At 43.1% G+C, this 25,954-nt stretch overlaps 1 protein-coding gene across 1 annotated transcript in view; it reads left to right on the plus strand.

The window, feature by feature from the left end:
• The first annotated feature begins 1,399 nt into the window (after positions 1-1,399).
• The window catches only part of usta (uronyl 2-sulfotransferase a), a 63,004-nt gene continuing 38,449 nt past the window's right edge, over positions 1,400-25,954 (plus strand). The window contains exon 1 of the mRNA XM_080019391.1: positions 1,400-1,884. Coding sequence (XP_079875517.1) covers positions 1,590-1,884 — 295 coding nt within the window. The 5' untranslated portion in view covers positions 1,400-1,589. The remainder of the gene's footprint in view (positions 1,885-25,954) is intronic.

Consider the following 25,954-nt stretch of genomic DNA (forward strand, 5'->3'; position numbering starts at 1 on the left):
TGGGGGGGCCTCGTGAATCTGTGTGAATTATTTTCTTTCATGAAAACTCTGTTTTCCTTTGTTACGCAATGCGATTGGTGCTGTGCGTCACTCACATTCCATGAGTATCCCAATAATTAGATTTAGGAAAAAAGACCCTTAGAGGACGTACAGAGTGGACACGGAAATGGTGGGCGGAGGAGAGTAGTGTTGGGACTTCAGTGATGAAAAGTTAATGTAAATGGAACTCTCGCAGGCTGCTGGGCTTATCGTCCGAATTCATTACATGAGATAAATCAACCAGGTGAATAAGCAAAAGCAACAATAAACTCGCTACATGGCACTACAAGGATTATCATCTGTACAAAATCTAGTCTTACAAATTACATTATTATACGGTTCAAATTGGATATTATGAAATATTCCTTCCTTACGTCCCTTACCCATAATTGCTGTGGTAAAATATATTCCTCCATATCTAGTCCTAAAACAGCCATAACGAACACAATACCCAAAATGGGTTTTAAACAGGTCTGAAACGGTCACAGGTTCAAGTGCTGATTTTCCATCCAAGTCCTGCTCCTTGAACCAAACGATTGGAGAACATGTTCAGGCTTCATGAGACTCAGTGGCTCAAGGAAATAGGTCATTGGATGAGAACGTTCGTGTTGGAGGTCTTAAGGGTTTGATACCAGGTGATCGTTTGTAAGGCAGCAACACAAGAGATCACAGTTGATCACAAGGGCGACTTGGTTGCCTGATGGTGTTGTCACTCATCCACGGATGTCAGGAGGGCAACCGGTTCGATTCCCTCCCTGCCCCAGTAGCCGCTGGGGGGGGGGGGGGGACTTGGTGCTTCTGCCAATGGCAGCCCTAGAGGGATTGGCTGAGTGTGGCTGAAGCGTTGAAACACCTCAGAACTCCCTGTGTACAATCTTGAACAAAAAGGCCTTAATTGGAATTATACTGTATGTTTATGAGGTAAAACAAAAATGGTGTTCCAATGTTTTCTGTTCAAATAAATCCATTTGTATTTTCATGTAGGAGTACGAACAGGATCAACATTTTTTAATAAAAGGGTTTGAACCCTTTCGGTGCAGTTTAGAGAGCCCATCAGCAGCTCTTGGTTCGGGTGTCATGTCACACTTCTGGATTTCATGACATTTAATTGTCAATTGTGACACACAATTGCTTCCGAGTCGGGAACCAGGAAAAGAGCCAACCTCGCCTCACCCCAGCGGCTGTCCCCCCGCCGTGGCCGCAGGGCGACGCTGTTTCGCACGTTGACCTCGTACAACAACAGCGAAAGAATCTCGTGAGGTGGAAGTTTTTCCTCCGCGTTCAGTAACCCGACACCGCGGCCAACCGCCCCCGGTATATAAGCATGTATTTATAAAGCTCCGTATCACAGCGATGGACTCCTCTTGGCCCCATTCGTAGAAGTTCACCCGGCGAGCGCGGACGAGCGGGAGCGAAGCGGATCACAAACGCAACTCGTGGCGGCGGAGGGAGCAGAGGGAGTCCGGTCGGGTCCGGTCCGCTCGGAGCTCCACATGAAGTTCCGCTCTCCCCAGGCGGATGGCTGACTACGGGCTCCGTGTGAGGAGGAGATGATGATGAAGACTCTCGGCGGAGCGCCCCTTCACCACCACCACCACCACCACCACCACCACAACAACAACAGCAGCAGCACCGGCGGCAGCGGCGGCGGCGGCGGCACCCACCAGGGTCAGCCCCAGACCCACGGCAGGAAGCCCGGCTGGCTCCGGGCCGCTCCGCTCAGACCTCCCCTCCGGGGGTACGCCGCCTGCATGGCCGCGCTGCTGCTCTTCTGCCTCGGCTCGCTCTTTTACCAGCTCGAGGGAGGACCCCCCAAAATCCTGCTGGAGATCCGACAGTACCTGGGTGAGAGGCTTTGTAAATCTACATGTTCATCTACGTTTTCCATGCTTTAGTGGACCGGTGGTGGTGGAAACATCTCCTTTAAACTCCCATTCACAACTCAGCTGTACAACCAGCCGAAGTGGTTTATTTATGGACACGTTACTGCTTTATTATTGCTTGTAGGTTGTGTAGGCTACTGTGATCTCTGGTTTATAGTGGTTAATATATATATATATATATATATATATATATATATATATATATATATATATATATATATATATATATACATACACAAACACACACACACACACACACACACACACACACACACATAGTATATGTAGTACTATCAGTCATAAATGTATTATAAAGATATTTTCTTGATTAGTTGTTATCTTTTCAATGTTGAATTATTAGTTATAATATTATTTTTTATTATAAGTAGAATTAAATTATAATTTTATTATACATGATTTTATTTTATTATTATATATATATTATATTTATTATTATATTTTATTATTTGTGATAATACTATTATAAATCATTATACACATTACTATTTTATATTCACAAGATAAGAGAAAAAATATCTATGAATATTCATATATACAGATCATTATCAATAATATTTGTTTCATTATGAATAATGATATTATGATATATAATATCAATATTATTTTCTCATTATAAATAGCAGCGGCCCATTGTACCATTTGTCAGCGCCAAGTGACATGTCAGAGCAGGACTGCGGTCTTATTATGGTAACACAAAGTTATAACAACTGCTGGGACTGATGTGTTGGGATGATGGATGACATCTCTACTGTGCAGCGAGCTGCTGAGCTCCGGGCTCCAGGCCGGAGTCCTAGGGCTCAATGAGCGTCTATTATGCAGATGGATTTAAGTTCACGCTGGTTGGTAACAATGAGGGTTGTGGCTGATGCTCAGTTTCTAGTCAGGGCACGTCCGATCGCATTTTGGGGTTAAACAAACGTTTGGAAAGATGAGTTTGAACAATGAGTTGAAGCTCATCTGAAGGTGAGATGTGGCATCTTTTGGATGCTGTCACTACTTGGAGGATATTTGTAATTATAGGAACACTAGACATAAATTACAGAATTGGACCTTTAGAAGTACAATGGCTTGTCACTCTGGCAGTACCCTGTAAAGGCCAAATACCATTTTTTGTAAGGGTAGACTAGACTGTACTGCTGCCGGTGTGACAAGCCATTGTACTCCTATTAAGAGGTGTAACTCTGCCACAAGGGACCCGGGTGCAAGAAATGCTGGGGCTGGGCCCCTAGTCTGTCTATGGAAAATCGTTTTATAATCCGTATAATGATAACATTGATAATTAATCTAGGTTTGAGGGGTGGGATGCGTGACCGCTGTGAACCCGGGTGCTGCCTCAGGATTTACGCCGACATACTTTATTTCTCAGCGTGCAGCAGTGCTCTTGAGTCAGGCCAACGTGGGTGCATGTTTTGGGCATGTGTCTTGTCTGTGTGTTGGGTGTGCACGTGAAATCCTCTCGTGTCACACTCATACTTATATACATAGGCAGTACCAAAAGCTAAAGCTGATTTCCGATCATGTTTGACACAACCTTTGTCAGCAGCTGGAAATCGTGTGTGTGTGTGTGTGTGTGTGTGTGTGTGTGTGTGTGTGTGTGTGTGTGTGTGTGTGTGTGTGTGTGTGTGTGTGTGTGTGTGTGTGTTTGTGTGTGTTGAAAGGAGGCTGTGTTCCTACCTACTCCCGACAAGGGGATTGGGGCCTTTATGACGTGATAAACATCTGGAACAGAATGAGAGTCACTCACCAAATTGGCCTCTAATCCCCTGGGTCAGATTGGTTTCCTCCAGGAACATACACACACACACACCCTGTAAAGTATTGACAAAAATTCATATTGTGATTCAATTCTCTTAAAGTTGCCATAAATATGGACACCTCTTGATGACTCAGAAATCAATCATAAGCCCCTTTGACCCATAATTCCCAGGAAAATAACTTACTGGGATTACCTTTTTGGCACTGCTAGTGAGTGTCACTATTCACGTATGCAGCTATATTCCAGAACATTGCACCTTTCCACACATACCATGATAATGCCAGAATGGATGGGGCTGGGGACAGTCCAGCAGAAGTCAACCCCCCCCCTGCCGGAAAGCGATGGACAGCGCAGCAGAGCGCATGGAGCAGCAGAGCGCATGGAGCAGCGCATTCACAAAGAGGATGTATGTGAACATATGCGTGCAAATTTTTTATAAAAAATAATACATTTCTGCTGAACCACTGCACAAAAATTGGTGATTGGAATCGGCCATGAAAAATCATCAGATCAAATCGGTGCATCCCTAATATATGCGAGAAAAACAATGTTTTTTCGTGATTTACGTGAGTCAGAAACACACATTGGATACATTAAAAGGAACATTAAAAGAGTGTTGGATGCTGAACTCGACAGAGACAGGGACAGCTGATTGTGATTGGTTCACTCGTTCCATGTGAAAGCGTCTTACGTCAGACGGACGTGCTTGTCCCGGCAATGTTACTGCTTCTATTCACAACACAGCCGTCTATGGCCCTGCTGGCATTTTCCTGGAAATTATACTAGGTCGCGAGTGGGGAAATCTATGGAACGACTTTTACGTGACATCGACACCAGCTTGTGTTCCCACATGACGCCAATATGGAAGATTGCCAGTGGATTTTCAGCTTTCAGTGCAAGTGGGAAAGGGGATATATATTTTCTCAAACTCCATTTGATATGGTATTCTAGAAGGCCATTTGATGGATAATTCTTCAGTCTCGCGGTGAAGTCTCAAGTTGTTTTTGATTAATTGACGGCCCTAATCTATGCACCGTCAGGCTGCCAAGCGCACACACACACTCGCTCTGTCAGTCTATGATTCCGATTGTCAGTTTTTCACACTCAGGCTTTTACTCAGCCGCACTCTGCACCTCAAAAGTACTCAGTAACTTCAACATACACAACTTCTAACCATTCTGGGCCACATACATCCTTTGCAGTCCCATAGTCCAATGATACCTCACTTATAGGTTCCAGGGCTCCCCAGCAATATGATTAATAGTTCAACTTCACAGTTATTTACATTTACAATGTTAGGGTCTTGATATCAGAACGGTTGAGAATCACTGGTCTAGAAAACTAGGTGTTGGAATCCACGCGATGGCTGGCGTGGCTGCTGGGATCCTCCCTGCACTTCTGGCTAAACAGTCGTGAAGGGCCTGGGGGCCTTCTCCAACCCCACTTCCTCTACACAGAGTCTTAAGGAGGGGGAAACGGGGAACCTTCCCGCCAGCCCCAGTTTGATCCTCCTGCTGGGGTTTGATTCAGAGTTCTCTGGTCGATACGGAAATGCACCCGGAGGCAGGAGTATTAAAATGTCGGTCACCGAGGTGCAACCAGAGACAGGTGGCTTTGACTGTGTGCCGAAAGAAAAGTGTGATTTTAAAATTAGACCATACATCCATTCATGCATCCCTCCACTCATTCCTGTTTAGGATTGAGGCTGGCACCTTGAAACAGTTTTCTTGACACTTCGAACGAGTGTCAAATCCATGGCTGGGAAGTTATGGTCACTTTTTTGTATATAATGATTTGAATTATTGAATTAGGGTTATGTCCTCTCCAAAAATAAATGAATACCTTGAGTTTGGGAAAAGGCTTGTAAAGGTAGGAAGGCTCAGGAGGAAAGGGGGATTGAGAAAGGTTGAAGGGTATGCAGCTTTTTGCTTTGCCTTTTTGAAGGACGTCTTTGAAAAAGGGAGACCTCAGCACTCCCTCTCTCCCAGCCGCTCGCAATCCCATCGCTGTCACTACTTCACTAAAGCGTTCAGTCAAAGAAACTCTAGCTCTTGCTCTCATTTCGTTTCTCTTCGCTCTGTCAGTCTTCCTGTCTGTCAACGTCCATTTGCCCCCCCTCCACTCTCTGCCTCTTTTGGTGGATTGGATTAGCGCAGTAGTCGCTCTTGTGAAGTTGCAGGAAACTCAGAGCAACTTTAGAAAAACTCTTTCTCAGCCAACCCTGTCCCTCCCATTGGAAAAGAAAAAGTGGAACCTCTGCGCGCGCATGTATGCGTGTGTGTGTGTGATAGGCCGGCCAGTGGGCCTTTCGGAGAGGTGATCAGTGCATTTATTTACCTTCAGTGGCCCATGTTACTTTTGGCTTCTCTGTGCTGAAAAGACGGTGAGGATTCCTGGGATATGTGTGTGTGTGTGTGTGTGTGTGTGTGTGTGTGTGTGTGTGTGTGTGTGTGTGTGTGTGTGTGTGTGTGTGTGTGTGTGTGTGTGTGTGTGTGTGTGTGTGTGTGTGTGTGTGTGTGTGTGTGTGTTTCCTCAGATCAGAATGTACTGTGGGGGGAACAGAGGCTGTTTTGTCTGGGCCGGCAGGGAGGTTGGTGTTTGAGGGTGTCACTCAACGCATCCGTGCGGTAACCAGAACTGTTACAGTTCACGAGGCCTTTCGAACCTGGTACATTTACAGCCACCTCACCTCTCCGGACCCTCATATTAACACCCCCCCCCCCCCCCCCCCATTATTTATTACAGGGTAGATTGGCGGAGCATTCATTCACTTGCACCACACACAACACACAGCAGACAAAGACTTCCATAAAATCAATGTGGGTTATGGTAAATTACGTTTAAAAACAATAACGGTGACCAATAGTATTTAACTCCTTGCTCTTGACAAAAGATTTAAATTCCCCTGAATTTCCCTCTGTAGGCCCTTCCAAGTCGAGGGTGCAGAGAATTAGTGTGAGAACTCATGTGCTTAACCTTTGCTACTAGAGAAATTGATTGTGTAGCGGCATGTGGGTTTGTGTGTGAGAGTTTTTGAGTGTGTGTGTCTGTGTTTCCAACTTATCATTTCTGTTTAGGAAAAAACATTCAGTATTAGATAGCATATGCAGTATGCTGAATATCCCTGGCGTTTAAATGAGGTAAATGGTCCTTTTAAGAGTCTATTCAATGTATTTGACTGACTGCTTTTTGTTTTATGGGTGTATATGTACTTATGTGGATGTACCAACCATACCTAAGCCCTAAGAGTACAAGCAACACTCTCTTCTTCTCTAGACTACTGTGACCTCAACACACACAGAAGCACATACATACCTTTTAACATTTACACATAACATCTCGCTCTCTCTCTCTCTCTCTCTCTCTCTCTCTCTCTCTCTCTCTCTCTCCAAACTAAAAATGTGCCCGATAGGCACACGACACATTGCAGCACCTGTTGGTAAAAACCTTTGTCAACTTCTGAGAAATATTGAAACACTAACTCGAAATTTGTCATATTTTGCATATAATTGGGATTGAAACACAATAAACTCTAGGGCTCGGCGATATCGACAGAATCAAATAACCCAATTTTTGACAGAATACCTCAATATTGGTAAGATGACTTTATTGTAGGGGAGACAGTTAGGGCTTTAATAAAATAGTTACACACAGGAGAAACAATCATGGTGATGTGGATATTGTATAACCAAGCAGCTCGAGGCGTTCAACAACTAGAACAGTCTAGAAGTCCCGGAAATTGCATTACTTTACTTTAATGCAGCCTTTAAGGGGACCTATTATACTTTTCCTTATTTTCTGTCATATATACAGTGTATGTTATGTGTCATATGTTACAGTGTCGGCTGTTCATATTAGACATGGCCAAAGTGTGGCCAAATAATGAGGCAACCTAATGACAAAGTAATAGCTATGACCAAAAGGCTCAGGCGCTGCTCGGTTTTCAAAGGTTTTTTCTACTCTCTGCACGAGCTGACATCAGCTCGTCACAGATTTCTTTATATGGTCCTCTGCTCCATTGGATCCACTGTGGCTTTCTCCAAACAAAACCAATAAAAATTGTGTGTTTTTATTGTATATGTATTTATTTATTTGTTTATCCCCCCCCCCACCCACCCATGAAACAAAAAATCCCTGCGTGCGAGAGTCCTGGTGCATCACAGTGCGGTGTCAGTGATTCCCACAAGTCTGGAGCACAGCAACCAAAGTCGGAACAAACATTTAAATGAGGCCTTGTAGATCTAATATGAGTGAAGATTCAACAACTGGATTGCTTATTTCTCGCATCAAATCTTTTCAGAAACAGATTGAGGTGGACTAACAAGGTGAAATCAGTGAAAGTTTACAGAATAAATAAAACGGACCCCGGAGTAAAACTCAAACCCCATTGGCTCACAGAACCCGGAACTTGTGCTCAAACCCCATTGGCTCAGAGCTAGGGGTTTGGCTGCTCATTCACAATCAAAGCTTCACACACTGAAACAGCCCGTTTTGGAACAATCCTATTTTAAAGGCATGTCACAATGGCTCAAATGCATAATCGGAGTGATATTTTCAGCAAAAAACTTCAAAAACATGTTTTTGGGACCTCAGAGACCTATATTAACATGTGTAAAAAGGAGCACAACAGGTCCCTTTTAAAGACAAAATTTAACGATATCACAATATCACAACAAAAATGATATGTAGATGATATCTAGCCTCGTCGCACAATATTACCCTAATAAATCCACACAAATAAAAGCTTACAGACTTTCACATTCACACACAAACAATAACATAAAGTAGTAGGCATTGGCACAAAAATCGACATACATGCCTTTGATGAGGCCAATCATGCACGTGTGATTTCTGGCACACACTTGCCCGCCTCCTCACATATGAGCTGGTGAACCCATTCCAAGCTTCCTGTTAAAAGATGTTAAACAGCACATGCTTCTTTTTAATCCAGTTGTATTTAATGAATCGCATGGACACATTTCCTAGTACTTAACTTTAGGCCAGAGGGACTCTGTCCAGTCCTTAGTGCGCAAGGTTACCATGGAAATAAGGCGGGTCTTGGACTAGTCATTTCGGAAAATGGAAAAATACCACTGACATTCTGTCCAATACCTCCTTATACCTTCTGTCCTTACCTCCGTATTTCTTAACGAGCTGGGAAAATCAATTTGAATAGAAATAGGTTTTGCTCCCAGAGAACCACATTTCTCTTTGAAATAATGACATCTCCCCTTAGCGATAACTGTCCTCTAAAAACGAAACCTGGAAGGTAAAACGCATCTATTAGTTTTTATGTAGAAGTTTGTTTCAAGTCCATCAGCCTCGACAGGCTCGGCTTCGAGCTGACATCACATCCAGCCCGAAAGCCAAAAACAATCATTCAGTTGGTAATTTTCTACTTTTCCTACTGTGCAGAAGCACTTTGTTTGTTTACCTGCTTCAAAACACACGTGCCAGTTAGTTAATTGAGTTTTGGGGTCATAAAGTAATAATACTGTAATAATATGATGTAGAAAAAAATGCAAGCCAGAGAACATGAGGTTTGTGGTTCTTCGATCGTAAAAGATGTTTTTTTTTTTGACACACCACCGTGGCAAAAGAGTGTAGTGAATTGAAGGAAAACGTATTCTAAAAATTATAAATGGCCATTATTTGTGATTTATATTTGATCATATTTACTAATAAGTAGATCATAAGCTTGACCTTGATATTTACTTTTTGAAAACAATGTAAAATGTATATTGTAGAATTTATGTTTAAGTCATATTTTTTGTCTAGAAAGTATTTTACCTTTGATTGTTTGAGATAAAGATATTCAAGCGATTGTTTTTTAGTAAACTGTAAGCTTATTTAGAAGTAGGGGAGGGCCTCTTTTTTGTTGGTGTGCTTTCCTTCAACAACTCATCTGCACAATTTTGAAACGTGCTGGAATTGTTTCATTTTACGACAACCACTTATTAGGTAATAGCTGTGATTAGCATCACCAGTTAACATCTACATGCCTGAGAGATCCCTAATGCCCCCCCAGAGAAAAGCCTAAAAGCCAGCACTGAAATACTGCAAGGCAATTATCTCCATGTAGCTCACTTGATTTCTCCACGCTTTCGTGCATGAAGGGAACAAAAATGATAATAATAACAAAAATAAAAAACAGCCAGTTGTCCTAATTGGCAACACTGGTCGGAAACTCACGAATGATCTTACAGGAATTGTGGGAAATAGATGGAGACAGGCACTGTGTCTAGAACAGCATATACACATACTACTTACTACATGATTGTATCATTCTCCACCGTTCTTTATTGTTTTTCATCGCCATGTAGCCGCGCCGCTTCCTTTCCTTCCTTCCTTTTCTCCCCTTTAATGCTAATATGCAATTCCGGACCTTGCGCAGGCATTCTATCTGCTGCCTGTTCATTGGAGAGGAAAGCCTCAAATCAAACATATCAAATGAAAATAATATATGGTATAATAATAACATTTGTATCACAGAAAGTACAATGTTCACGTGAAGGGAATAATATGAACTCAATCCATGACATGAAAGTGTATATCAGACCACCCTATTGAGGCTTTAACAACCACACGTGACTGGAGTGAAATCACTTTGTGTGATTTGACTTTAAAGTGATGTATGCTTGGTATTTTGTATCCTTCTACACATCTGGGGTCTGCATTTCCTATGCAGAGTACCCCCCCCCCCCCCCCCCCATGGAAATCAGTTTTCTTATTAAATGCCACCTTTTGTCAGCCATGACACCCTCACCAGAAGCCATGACGTTAAATCTGGACTTTCTTGTGGAGGTGGTAGAAAATTCTTCAGCTCAATAGCAGTGCAAAGTGCTCACTTGATCCTCCAGCCAAAATGTAAAAATACTAGTTCCTAAATGCATTACAGCCTAATGTTATGGTTTCAAGAAAAGGTTACACACAGTCTTGAGTGTGATTTTAAAAAGGTGGCTGTTTCTTTTCCAGCATGTAGTCATTCATACAGTATACTTGAACCCAGATGTGGCTGTGAATTGCCTCAAAGGCCTCTTAGTGTGTTTCTGTATTTAAAATTGGTTACTAAGACACAGATGATGGCTGGTTGCAGTGACTTCTACATCAATGCTGGTGGCAGTGAATGAGAGGAGGGTGGCACAGGTCCCGTTGCCACTGGGTGGTGTCCCGACAGATGGTAGAAAATGGAAAATAGGGATGAAACACTTATCCCATCATTTGAGAAATCTGTGCCAGGATACTGTTCTCTATGAAAAAGAAAGTTACATGTACAACATAACATATATATTTTATTTCTGTTCAGTCCTATTGGTGCCGAAACAATACCATGTTAACATTGAAAGGAAAGTTCTTATCAACGTCCATGTCTATGGCTTCTATGAGGATCTTTTTCCTTGTCCTCCTAAGAAAGTGATGGCACAAGAGAACATGCAGCTCAGAAGGACGCCACTGTTGGTCGTCGGCCCCCCTTCGTTTCAAACAAGCTCCTCATATTCTGGAGCCCGGGTGCTTTTTGGAATTTGGGTAACTTTGTTTACTTTGGCCACGGTTAAAACGCTGCACATTCCTCTGTTTACTGCCACAAATACTCTCACATGTTGAGCGTGGTTCCTTGCCATAGGCTGCAAACCCTACACGAGTCATCAAACAGTTGCTCTGTCCATGCAATAGCTGATGTCAAGCCAGTGGTTTCTATTTGGATTTAACTTTTAACGATGGATGGGTAGGGGATCTTTCTGTCATGATGGAAGGTGGCCCTGATATCATAACACAGAAACCTAATAATTGGTTGTTAAGGGGCTTGTTTAAATGTAGCCCAGTGGTCAGTACTTACCCTGTTTGAGGGTCTTAGCCTATCTTTATCCTGAGCAATGCACCACAACCGTGTCTGCTAACCTCATTAAATGGCTATGAAAAATATATAGTGGTTTAAAATAGGACCCTTAAATATATAGCAGAGTAGATAGAGCTGTGATGCCCAGCCCATGTCATTAAAACCACTAGTTGCTAGGTTGGGTAAATGTATTGCTGTGCACTTTAAAGTTTTATATAGCCTATGCCCGCTCTGGGCTCAGCTGTGCTGAATTTGAGAGCATGTTGTTGGTGAGATTGTTAAGGAGAAAGTTTTTCCAACCCATCTTTGATTTTTCTTCTATCATCTTTCTTCTATCTGCCATCTTTCATTTGGACATTATGTGGCTATACATACCCATTACTCTGTCCTTTGCCTTTCAAAAGCCTCCCGTTGAACACAAGTTGTTTTTTAAAGAAGACCTCCCAAAATCTTCTTGAGAGTCGCTTCCATCCAACGCCAAGGCTTTGGGGGCAAGACTGACATTAAAGTTTATGAGGTGGAAATCAATTCTGAGACTCAAAGGTGGTGTGTCCAACTGAAGACCAATGGGGCAAAGACCAATAGCAGACCATTACAGCTCAAAATGCAATTACTGCAGTGGTCTATTATTTAATTAAGAGTGTTTTTCTTTGCTTCACTCATTTAAAGTTTCATGAGTGGCAAATGGCAGTTTACCCATTCAAATAGAAATTGGTGTAGATATCTCTTTAACCTAAGTCTAAGATGAGACTTAGGCCCTTTCTCAATCTGCATTCTTGTCTGTACTTCTGTTCTTGTGGACTTGTGAAACGTCATCAGTCGCAGCCCAAGTCCAGTCCAAATGCCCGGAGGTGGACTTGCTCCACCCATTTTATCAAGGATGCATCGGTGGTGACTGGTGTGGACTTGGGACAGCCAAGTATCCCAGAATGCATTTCGCATAATGACCGTCCTGCGTCCTCCCGTCCCCAGGAGTCTGTACTCCCGAGTCAAACTTGCCAAGTCTGAACTACCAAGTCCGCAAGTCCGGACTTTGCGTTCATGGTATTGAGAAACAGCTTTACTCTCACCAGAGTCTTCAAAACCAAGACCATATTCAAGTACTACAACCTTTATCTATATTTTGAATGCGAGACGGACTTTGTGGGATCATACAGACAGTATTAAAAAAACAGGTGTGAAAGGTTATTTTGCCTTGGATCACGGCGGGGGCCTAAAGACCAGGTTTAGGTGTTTTGAGAGCGAGATTTAGGAAAAGAGTTTACTGTCTAAACATAACCACATTCCATAACCCCCCGACTGATCTCATGATTATGGGAGTCTTTTATGTTCTATGTTGATGCTCCAAATCTTTGAACAAAAAATTTGATGAACCGTTTCTTTGTGTGTGTGTATGAGAGATCATATGTGTGTAGTTGTGTTTATGTGCATGTACATGCATACACACCAGCACATACCTTCGAAGGATCCTAGTTCTCCCAAATGAAATATAATCAGGCTCAGATTAAGAAAACACCATTACACAGCTATGATGCAACATTTCCATGAGGTCAGTCACTGCAAGAAAACCAGGAAAATTTAACAAAAAGCAGGTTAGCCAGGAATCCCTCTGGATGCCCCCCTACACACACATACACACGCGCACGCAGGCGCGCACTTACAGAGTTTGCAAGCATTGGTAGTATGCAACGGCTTCAAAACCCCCATACACGTACACATTTTTACCGTGGACTGTTCATCTATTCAGTCTGTGCTGAGCGTCTCTGAAATGCTCTATAACTTTCTGTGCATTGCAAGACACACTCATGCACTTGAGTAAGAAAGAATGTATATATTTTTATTTCGAAGCGGGTTGTTTCACAGCGCCTTTTCATAACTCCGTTTGCCAAGCAAAATAAAGAGCAACGCTGACCGCTGTTCCGCTGTCCCCTCCCCCTTCACCTCTAAACTCTTATATAACTCAGCAGCGCTTTATTTCTGCGTGCCACTCGGAAACTCATAACTGTAACTGTGCGAATGGCCTCAAGTGGAGAGGGGCCCTTACAAGTGATAGCTGAAGGTGTTAAGACTGACACATGAACCATCTGGGAACACAGGGGGAGCCGCTAATTCACTGGTAATTCATTCAATTCTTGCTGTAGGCCCGTTAGCATTGCATTACACAAATATTAGTCATATAGCTCGACATGCCATAAGAGGGAATAATTAACCCTGATGGGTTTATTTTGTAATTCATTTAAAGTCTGAACTAACTGCGGTTAAAAAAAAAAAAAAAAAAAGGTCAAGTGAAAACATGTACAGTATTTAACATGAATCTATTTCCGTGTCTTAATACATCTTGAACTACAAATAGCTCTCAGCCCCACACCATTTCAAAGCCTACCCCTGAAGGCTTCCACATTGCAGTGCACCAACAGGAAAAGCCCCTTTCGCTACGGTTTAGATTGTCAATAGTGCAGGGAGACACGTGCAGCTATAGAAAGCACAGCTGTCAGGAACCAAGCAGCGCACTCCTTTCCCTCAGTAAAATACTATCAGTAGAAACTAAGGTAAGCACAGGCCTGACAAACCAGCCCCTGTTTGAAATGGGCGGAGCATTGGTTGAAAGTGGTAATCTGTTCGATTATTTTGTGAAAAAAATAAAAATAAAACAATAAGAATTTCACATTTTATACTTTCTTTAGCTGGAACTTTATTTTCTAATCCTAACCCTAACGCAGCTGGATGGATTTGATGTCCACAGCTCAAAGTTCGAAACTATACATCACAATTATAAAAGCAGCTAAAATCATTCACAATATGGTCATACTGCTAGATGTTGTTCAGCCTCGCTCAGAAGCAAATGATCCTGACAGACGGATGAACTGAGCAGCAGGAGTGGAAGGGTCCTCGGTGGCCTTTCAAATGCCAGCTCAAAAAGAGGATTTTGTAAGCTTCAAATGGAATGTGGTTCTTTCCTGTGGAAAGCAAACTTCACATTAGCCAAATCTCACACCTCATTCTGAAGAAAATGTGCCCCTTGAACGAAGCCCACCTTTATCCACCAGCGCCTCTTCCACTCTCAATGTCTCTCTCTTGCTCTGTCTTTTACGTAGACACATACACAAATGCATAGCACACACACCTCTCTATCCACCTCTCTTTCAGTCTCCCTTATTCTCTCCCCCAGGCTCTCAATTCTCCAATTTTCCTTTCCCATCTCTTAGTGACTGACAGGAGTACACAGTGTGACTGACAGTACACTTTTCTTCCAGAAACCTTTCACCAATGGCTACCGTCAAACCAACACACACCATGGCTGGGGTGTCATTGACTTTTTTTTGCTTCCTCATTTTAAATCGTCCAAACAAAAGATTCCCCAACTGCTATAAACTCTAATTCAGACATCTTGGCAAAGCTTGAAGCTTCAACTATAACCCTTAAACCCCCTTTTCTATCAGACAAACCGCATTTTTCCAGATGTTCTGACTAGACCTCCTTAGGGGAATCTGCACAGTCCAAAGTTAGCAAAGCTTATCCAAAGACACACAAACAGCCGACTGCAAAGAAGCTGCACCTTTCCGGTAGGCTGTGGCTAAGTTGGAATCCTTATTCTTGTGGGCGGCTTTAAGGAGAGTTCAAAGGGTGTGGCTAGCGTCCATTGATTCGACGGCGAGCTTTATATCCCTGTGACTACTTTAATTTAAATAAAGTCAAGAATAATCAAAGTTAGGGAGGTTATCTGATCGGAATTATATCGTAGCACTTCTAAGCATCGGAAAAGGCCCACAGCGACCCCTGAGTCCCACAGCCGTATAAACCCTCCACGACCGCAGGAAAGCTCCGAGCACCCTGCCCTGCAGCCACAGAAGATCCCCCAACCCCTAGAGAAGCTGGGACCCCACAGAGCAACACCCACGCACGGCGTGGAGCATAAACCAGTCCCCCAGAGCGCGAAAAGACCCTGCACCCCTGAAGCGCACACATACAACCCACCCCCACGTGCAGGCAAAAGATGCAAGAGCAGGACCCGCGGCGTGGGCACAAGGCGCGGACCACAGACCCAGAGCCAGGTTCCATGACAACTGACTGGCGAGCTGATGGGGCCCCCATGCCCACCAACACCCTGCGCAAACGCGGGGCCCGCCATACCGCAACCGGCAACGCAGTTGATCTGGTTGTGCAGTCGGCCGGCAGCGGCCAAACATTCCACTCCAATTACTTTGGGACCTGCCAGAGGAGTTCAGGAATGTAACAAGGTTGTCTCCATGGGCAAAATGAGCTAGAAAGGCTTGCTGGCCTCGAACCAAGGGTCAAAGGTCATGACTGAACCAAGGGTGAAGCCAGCTGTAAGTGAGCTGTTTAGTGCTGAGGTTAAGGTTGTCCTACTTGCAGGTGCTGACCCACCACACCCCCCAACCATCACTAACACACACCCTAGAAAGCTTTTAAAGCACCCTGTGTGCTTTCTTGGCCCACCAACATCTGCATGCTGTACCTGGGCTGGTTTAGGACCGGACAGATGTGCAAATTTAGTGGGAATAAAACACTGAACCACACTTTTTGAGGTGACATGTTTATATACTATATTACTTATCCCCTAATTTGGATCTCTCTCTCTCTCTCTTTCATTTTTCTTTCTTTCCTCTGTAATGGGTGGAAACTTCCACGTTCAACAGATGCAGTCCCTGTTGTCCTCAGTCAGCAAAGCTGCATTGTAACTGCATGTGCATGCAAACACACACACACACACACACACACACACACACACACACACACACACACACACACACACACACTTTGTGCCATGAGTTGCATTTACTATATGCTGTTGCCAGCTGGAAGGTAGTTGCTAATCACTAGGTGTTGTTCCATTACACACTTAGCCGCAGGATTACAAACCTCTGTCTGTAGCTGCGCTCCTGCATCGTTGTTTCTGGCAAAAAAATCTTAAAATAAGTGTGAGTAAACTAATTCTTGCTGCTGGGAGTAATGGACACACAAGACTTGTGAACAATTTGTTCTTGGCCAACAAATCTCAAAAGTGGTCACTCCGGCAAGAGTGAGCGAGCGAGTGAATCCCAGACTCACAAATTGAAACTAATTACTGAAGACTAAATGAAAGTCCAAGGTATTTGGCATAACTCATATGCGTAACAAACATATCTCAAATGAGTCTTGCATAACTATTAGTGGGGCATAATAATAAGTACAGTTATTTCTGTCTGTCTGTCTGTCTGTCTGTCTGTCTGTCTGTCTGTCTGTCTGTCTATGAACCTATATTTGTCAGTGCTCACATATTTTTCTGTACGTCTTCATGGCTGTATGATTTTCAAAGTATGTTTGGAATGTAAAGTGTCTGATTACCACTGTCTATTTGAAAATCATAAGTTATGATAACCGCGAGCAATGCTTCTGAGATCTTTGTTGTTGGTTGATGGGATTGGAACAGTTTGTTGGTGATGATGAAATTTGCTATGGGGAAGCAATAGTTAACTCCAAAGTAATTATAACGTAAAGACAGAAGCTGAGACACTTTTATGGTCTGTGTCTCTATAGGGAAAGGATAGAGGACACGAGGGGATGAGATACAAGAGAATTCAAAAACATTGTGAAATTGCTAGAGATACAAAAAAAACCCAACTTTTTTATTCGCCAGACATGTTTGTTGACTTTCCGCCGGCTGAAATATTGGGGTCACAGCCTTCGGGGATTATCAGCAAACTTTACCACTGAGCGAGAATTAATGGAAAACCCAGATCTGCCGGTCTGTCTGTCTCGGACATTCTCCATCTATTGCGACGTGTCTCTGAAGACACTAGGTTCTTATGGTTAGGTCGCTAATGAATCGAAGGACAATTTTCCTCAAGCAAACCCAATCCAATGTACCTAATAATCCTCTCTCTCTCTCTCTCTCCCTCCCTCCTACTCTCTCCTGCAAGCATGTTTCGTAACAGGATGTACCATGTAGCCCCACGTTAGCCCTGTCTATAATTAGGCGTTCTGATTCCGAGGCGAGTCGCCGACCACTAGCCAGCCCATCCTGCATCGCTAAATTACAGGGAGGCCTGATGTTCAGAGTTGCATTGGTCTGGATTAGTCAGTGCACACAAACACCACCACGAGCGTCTCAGAGTTACCAAGCACACAAACTTCCTAAGGATGAAATTGGTACTGGCGGTTTTTTGTGTCCTTTATGTTAACTCACATTGACCCAAATCATCGTTGGCACATCATTCAGTCACATCTACGACACACAGAGTGAAGACATGGAGTAAGGATAGGGTGTGTTACTTACTGCCTCTCTATTTATAGGTGTAACACATCCCAGTAGGGCTGTCCAAATGAGGGGGTTTGAGAATTCTGTCCTATGTGGCAACAAATGTTTCCCGAAACAATTTCTGGCTTTCCCTGGCGGAGCAGCGTTCCAGCCCGGAAATTCAAACCAATCATCTCGGGATTTGGACCTGCACGTCAGTGTGTGTTGGTCTGAAGCTTTTTTTTTTTTTTTGTGTGCTGCTTAGGTTGATACTTACTTATACTTCTACTGTTTCATTCTCAACAGTGACAGCACATGTGCTGTATGACCCCCCTTTCACCCCATTCTCACCTGGTATTCACAAAATCTGTCACATAATGGAACAACTGATCTGAATAGTCCAAGCAAGGTGTGAACTCACGCAGCACTAGCCCCCTGATTGGAATGTGACCGGATCGGCCGGACCACCCGAGGGAAGTTACCCAAGGTGTAAACACACTTCATTGCTACTATACCTCATGGCTACTGTTAGCAATACTTAAACTGTGAGACTATCTGATACATTTTCTATAGACCATGGGAAATGTGGGAAAACACAATATCCTTTGTTTTTAAAGATAGATAGATAGATAGATATGGAATTTGTAAAATGTTGATAGCAAGTTAATTTCAGCTCCAAATATGATACGCTCTCCTCACTAATAGTTGTGTAATGGAACATAGTTGTTCCATGATCCGTACGCCCCCCCCCCCCCCGCATGTGAACCGCGGATCAATTGCGAAATTGAACCGTCATAGTAAAATACAGTTTTACTGCCGCTGTTACTTTTTAAAGTAATAATTCCATAAATCTCGACGCAGAGTTGCAGTGAAACGAAGAGACAAGACAGGTGCGTGTTGTGTTTTACTCTGAAGCGCAGTGATTGGTTCACGGTACGTCGTGCTGTGTTGCTGCTACTTTTCAACATCGTGAAGCAAATGTCGCCGCTGTGCGTCTGCTCCTCGGCCATGGGAGTGGTCAAGAGCCGCTGGTAAACAACATACCAACATACAATGTGTTTTGAGAGATGCACGCTTCTCTACTAAATAGACTGTAATTCGCATGCGTTCACATGAGTTCATGCGTGCCTCATATAGCAATTTAATTTAAGTATTGGACATCTTGACAAATGTTGACAAATTTCCTTTTTTAAGTGTTTGACAGAATAAATGGAATGCAAAGTTATTTGTCTCCCTTTTTGAAAATTGTTTTGTTTCTGATGCGAAAATGATCCGATCCATGGCTCAAAATCATGATATGATCCAAACTGTGAGTTTTGTGATCTGTTGCACCCCCTACTAATAATTAGTATTGGTCCTGAAAAACCATTTCAGTGGACCCCTACCGCACGCACGCACGCACGCACGCACGCACGCACGCACGCAGGCACGCACACACACACACACACACACACACACACACACACACACACACACACACACACACACACACACACACACACACACACACACACACACACACACACACACACACACACATCAGGCAAACCGATTACAGTCCAAGACTGACTGTCTGTAATATACCGTGATCTTATGGCCAGAAAATACCATGAAGTCACCACAAATACATTTGTACAAATGCTGCAGATGCTTTTATTGACTCTGAGGATAGTGCTGTGCAGCGGTTTAGTTTTGACTTTGTCGCCTATAGGCCACATGTGCCTCGCCTTGTGGAAGGGATACACCAAGAGACTTTCGAAAGACAGACATCTTACATTTGAAGACTTTTTTTTCCCCCGTCACAGTAGTGCACACACTATAAGATTTATCAGGGGATCCCACATCTTGTGATTCCAGGACACACTGTAGGAGCCAAGACTTAGGATTTCAAATAATAACAAACCTTGCTGATATTCTCACAAGTTCCAGACTAGTCTGGGACTGATCACAAGAGTTTCGGACCATTTCAAATCAACGGACTGCTGGCGCTTTTAACAAACCTCAAGTCAAGAGATTTCATCCTGATTTTCTTAAGATCTTGGTTTTCTTGAAAATTTGTCTTGGAGTTGAAAATCCCAGCGAATGTTCTTTTACACTCTGCATTCGGGAAGCTTCCAACCCCACGAATCACTAAATTCATAATGCAACAATATCCAATGGAAAATGACCATTTGCAGCATCTTGTTTATTTGTTTTCACTAGTTCACCAAGTAGCTGTCTATGCAGGTGATGTACCAATATTGGGAAATCTTCAGAATCATTTTAGTCATCAAGCATAATAGCCATGAACAAATTTGTAGCATATCTTTGTACGGACGGCACATACTGACAAGATGAATCTGCACGCACTTATAATCCACAGTCTGGTCGACCAGACCAGTACGACCAGGTCTGGTCTTCCGGACTGCCAGACCAGAATGGACAGTCGGTCACCATAACGGACCTAAGAACAACGATAGCCAACCTTCACTTCCTGCGTATGAAGGAAAAATGGGTTATTTCTGACCGCTTGCATTTCAGTGTGCCCGTGTTTGGTCCGGGAGTTGAAGGGTTGAAGCAGAGCCCATGTTTCCAGAGACCGGTGGAGGGTGAGCGAGTTTCCCTCGGTCGAACACTGCGCAGCTCCACTTCCCCTGCCTCATTTACATGAATCAACAGCGCTGGCGCTTGGATGCCATGTTTGTTTGTTGTGCCTGCACTTGTACAGTGTGTGTGTGTGTGTGTGTGTGTGTGTGTGTGTGGGTGTGTGTGTGGTTGTGTGTGTGTGTGTGTGTGTGTGTGGTTGTGAGTGTTGCGTCCCACTCAGGCTGATTTCGAGAGCGCTGTGTGGGGGGGGCTTTCCACGGTAAAGGGAACCAGTGTACTCCCACGTAACACCCAACCTCTTGAAACGACGCCTTTATAATCCCGCTCCGCTGTGGCCAAGGAGACAGATTTAGCACCTTTGGTCTCCCTCTCAGTCTTTCGGGACCCCCCCCCCCCCCCGCCTTTCCCCTAAACTCCATCCCTCCCTCGGCCTCTTCCTCTATCCTAGATGCAGGAAGGGGATGGGGGGGGGGTCAAAGAGCTTGGTAGTGGAGTACTCCACCCAATGGGGAATGTGAGCCTGTCCACTGTGCCCATAATCTGCGGGTATTCTTTCTTCCTACTATAGACCTTGTGGTTGTCGTGTCACCACTGGAGGAGTGTGAGAAGAAAAGCATGGGAGCAGGGCTCGACAACAACAGTTGCCCAGGGCTCATTCTCAACCATCTTGTGTGGTCTGGTTTCCTCGTTGTCAACCTACGCCGTATACCTTGCCATCTGTTTAGAAATCGATCCATCGACCCATCTATTGATCTCGCTCAGTTATTAAATTATTACAATTTGGCAGCCAAGAGCCGATGCATGGTTGCCAACCCCGGCAACAACAGAGAACAGAGATGCCACAAGGACGCCACACTAGTTAGCACTCAACATAGCCTTTGGTGTGTGCATAGTTGTGAACCTTGTCTCTATTATGAAGGGAGCAGGCATTCAGATATTCCTTCACTTTTTTTTCGTACCAATCTCTTCCCGGTCTTGTTTGATTCTCTCTGTTCTCCTCATCGCTGCTTTTCTTTCCTCTCCTTTTTTTTCACTTTTAATCCATTTGCCTTCCCACTCATCACCTCCTCACTTTTCCTCTCCTCATTCCTCTAGCCTTAAAAATGAATTCTATCTTTAAAATTGTAATCCTCCCCCCCCCCCCGCCAGTTTTATGAGGGCTACCTCAGACAGGGTTTGATTCAGACAGAAAGCTTCCTTGTCGAAGCCAAAACTGTTAAATTCTTGATTTTACAGACGAAGGTGGATTGGATCATCATTTCCAATCCAATTATTTATTTTTTGCAGAAGCTCCCCCCCCTTAGACCCATCAAATATAAGACCAGCGATCAAGTCAGCGATGAATGCATTGGTATTTTTGGATAAGCTCCACTGTGTTCTTCCACCGCACGCCGGTTTTTTTTTCGACCAGCCAACGTGCGCACGTCACACCTCTCTTCATCTCTCTCCACTGGCTCCTGGACCTGCTCTTTCAGGAACACCTGATCTTAGCTGTGACTCACTATTCTTGTTGATGTTGACTAGTTCTCTGTTGTTCTATTGACATATGCACTAACAACAAATTAGTACTTTTGCACTAACATGTAAAAAAAGAGAAAAACATGAAGGTAATAACTAATTACTTTAATTCTGATTCCTTATAGCTGTGTTGCGCTTGTATCAGGATGCATTTAGAAACAGGTGCTCAGCCACTTAAATTCCAGGTTGCGCCAATGGTCGATATGATGTTTTTTTTGTTTTGGACAAAAGTGTCTGCTAAATGAATGTAAAGGAATAAATGTGAATTTAAAGAGGCCATTGCAAAAGACAAAGTGAAGTGGTTGATTCTGCCTCTTCATTTTCTGGTAACTAGCCGTTTGGAGGTTTCTAGCTAGAGATAAGGCAGGATAATGGGAAATGAAGCCATTTCAGGCCAGAGGCAGTCATGGAGTCCAAGGTTGTTGCTCTGCTTCTTTTAAATTTTTTTATTTTTTTTATCTCTCCTCGTTCATTCACCTCTCGTCTCTCTCCTCCCTCGCTGTTCTTATCAGCAGTCTGTGGCTTACGTGGCCTCAAGAGTGTAGTAGAAGGAGAATGGGCGCAAATGTACACTAGGTATCCCCGAGTGTATGCAGGTGACGGTGCTGTTTGAAGATGTGTGTTGTCAATGTTGTTTGTTAACGTTTAGTGTGAAATTGAAATACATGCTGCTTGAAGGTTTCACTTTTGGACATCAGAGTACAGCCTACCTCTTAAGTCTTTCTAAGCTGCTTTCTCAAAGTGCTGTTGTTGTGATGTGTTGAAGCTTTTTGTATTCACGCCTGGGTCCCTTGTAGTCAGTATAGTGCCAAGAAAGTCACATGATTTCACATTTGAAATCCAGATGTGACATTTCACATCTTACCATAAATTGCACGTGATGACATGTAATTCACATGTGATCACATGAATCCGATGTGTAGCGCATGTGAATGAATGGTGATAACTGATGCACTGTAAAACTCTTACTAATGTGACGCACACGTGTTAGGGTTAGCTGTTTTTTTTTGTTTTTTTAAGATATTAATTTATGTTATTAAAAAAAAACTGTAAATAAAATCTAACAAATAAAGGAATTTCCATTCAAAACTAATGATCTCAATATTATTATAAGCATTGGTTTGGTAGTTTAGTATTACAGTTGTTACTGTACTATTATGTGTTCTCTTTCTTTGTGGCAGGATAACCTCGCCAACATGTGTTTAGCACATGGTCGATGAACTGTATTTAGGGAGGGAAAAAATAATGTTTAGTGAAGTGTGTGTGTGTGTGTGTGTGTGTGTGTGTGTGTGTGTGTGTGTGTGTGTGTGTGTGTGTGTGTGTGTGTGTGTGTGTGTGTGTGTGTGTGTGTGTGTGTGCGTGTGTCTGCTATAGTTACCATGATGTCACAGGGTGTATATATGTTAGGCTGCAACAGTTGGCACATCCCGTGACTACCGGAACAGCTCTGTGATATTTCCCTGCACACACACACCACTTCACTTTATTGTCAGTCATGCAATGGGATCAAACAGGCACATACGTAGATGCAGGACACTCACCAGCCAGTGGATATGTTTGTGTGTGTGTGTGTGTGTGTGTGTGTGTGTGTGTGTGTGTGTGTGTGTGTGTGTGTGTGTGTGTGTGTGTGTGTGTGTGTGTGTGTGTGTGTGTGTGTGTGTGTGTGTGAAGCAGATGGAGCTGGTGAATGAAGTCTGAGCACAATTAACTTTTTCCTCGTGCTCATTCCAGTCCAGTCTGCTCCTGGCTCTGCTTTGTTTCCATACAGTAAGTCTCAATGTTTGAAACAACATCAGTTGCATTTGCGCTTATTAACAATGAGTCGATGACATGCTGCCAGTTTTTCGGAAAGGTTAGCTGTCATGTTATCCTCTACTAGTCCGGTGCTCATCCAGTCTGTAGCGGTCAACATTGTGTTTCCCCAGGATATAAACTAAGTACTTTGTTACTGGACTTAAGTACATTTTTGGAGTATCTGTACAAAGTAAGCACCAAGTACATTCCGTTTCTAAGTATATTCAGAGTCTTTTGACTTTTACGCCACTACATTTCAAATAATATAATTTACACTCTCCTCCATTTCTAAGACAGTCATAACTTTAGTTCATTAATCATCAGGATTTATATCTATCGATACACTATATCTTGTATATCTTAGTTTTTCTTTTGGAAATTGTTATCAGGACATGCACACACACTCATCTGCTGAAAGAAGAGGAGGAGGAGGACAGGATCAGAGGACAGGATCACAGAATGGTCTGGAGCCAACACGCAGTCAGTCTTTCTTGCTCATGTAGTCTCTATGTCCCCGAAAAGGCACTGACCACCAAACGAGGGGGTGGTATTGTTCAGGTGCGGTGCGGTAGCGCTGTCACGAGCTGGTGGCCGGGGCTGCAGATCACTGTGGTGTCCTGACGGCCACTTCCCGGCAGATGAGTATTTTTATGAAACAGAACAGATCTCCAACCGCCTCCACTTTGTAATTAGGGAACAGTTCGGTGGGGAGATCCGTGAAACATGCACATGTGAAAATGTGTAGTCATGCATCTGATATAGCAACACCTATCAATGTTTTTTTCTTAATCCGTAAGATTATTTTGATGGAAAAAAAACATATTTGATACCTAATTGAGCTGGAGCTCATTGAGACACTCAAGAAACGGTCAAAAACAAATTTGCATTACACTTGTGCTCCTCTATATTCTGTTTGCAGCCACCTTTCCCGGCTGCAAAATGCAAACATCGTGATCATGTGATAAAAACAAAACAAATCAATCTTTTAGATAAAGTGGCAATTCGACGACTTGTAGTCCCCCCAACACAGATGATCTTATGGATTTCCATTTTAAACTTGTGCCCCGGCTGTGTCAGTCAGATTAATTTAGACAGAACTGCTGTGTGTGGAAACCGCGGCCGATGGAGAGCCCGAGTCATGGTTTGGAAGACTAAAACTATTCCCGAGTAGAAATTAGTTAGAATAAATACTGGCTTTAACATGATCATAATGATGATATATTAGGCAAATTAGAGTGAAGCGATTATCTCATTGGAATAAACTAGAATTCCGACATTTGCAGAAAGATTTGTTGGCATTTGAGCCACTTAGGGTCTGAAGCCATTTAAACAACAGCGTTTCTATGACAACCGCCCTTCAGCCCTACTTAAACCTTATATTCATTCCCAACAACAAGTAGTGGTGTTTTCAGTCCAGCATGCAGATGCTGTTTGCACTAGTTGACTCACGCTGTGGCTTTACGGTCAAATTTATCTCCCTGTGACGCAGAGCCCGGGGCTGGCTGTGCAATTACCCTTCCCCATCGTTAGTATTAGGTTTAAGAAGGGACCTGCGGTTCCTGAACGAGCGGGTCACTGAACTTGTGTGTGTATTGCTTTAGAGATCTCTTCCTTTCAATTATGAAATGTGTCATGAGTTATGAGCATCTATACTTGTGGTCCTCGAGTTTTCTATTTTGTCTTATTTGTTTTACACTTTGACAGCCTGCAGATGGTCAGCAATCGTTGGATACTATCAGGTCAGATAAAAAATGATTAGAAAATAAAATAAAAGTGAAAACAAAGTGCTTGTCAGTTTGCAGCATTTACCCAATATCTTCAAGGTTATATTTGCTTATACTGCTTTTCTTGATCAGCTATATATTGTTGTAATTGTTTGCAAAAAAAAAATACAAATGCTGACAATTTTACTAAAGTAATACAACACAGTCTTATTAAGGCTTGATAATTTATATCCTAAAGTAATTGCGACTTTTAAAGAACATTAAACTCAGACCTCATTCGAAGTGAGATAACGCGCTGCTTCTATATATGAAAAGTTAATGGATGTGTGACAACAGGGAACAACCAGTTAAAGACGTACTGGTTGCATCTGGTTGACCGGTGCAACTCTTGTTGGCCTGTCCTCAGTTTCTGTTCCTGGTTTTCAAACTGGAAAAACGTTGAAGAGCTTGTTAACTTCCTCTGATTTCACTTTAACGCTCCAACAAAATCTATGGAAATGCAATTTCTTTATTTTGTCCCATAACTTTTTTTCTATTCTACAGAGGGCTAGGCGATAT

This window comes from Zeus faber (genome assembly GCF_960531495.2).
Source record: "Zeus faber genome assembly, chromosome: 2".
NCBI classification, from domain to species: Eukaryota; Metazoa; Chordata; class Actinopteri; order Zeiformes; family Zeidae; genus Zeus; species Zeus faber.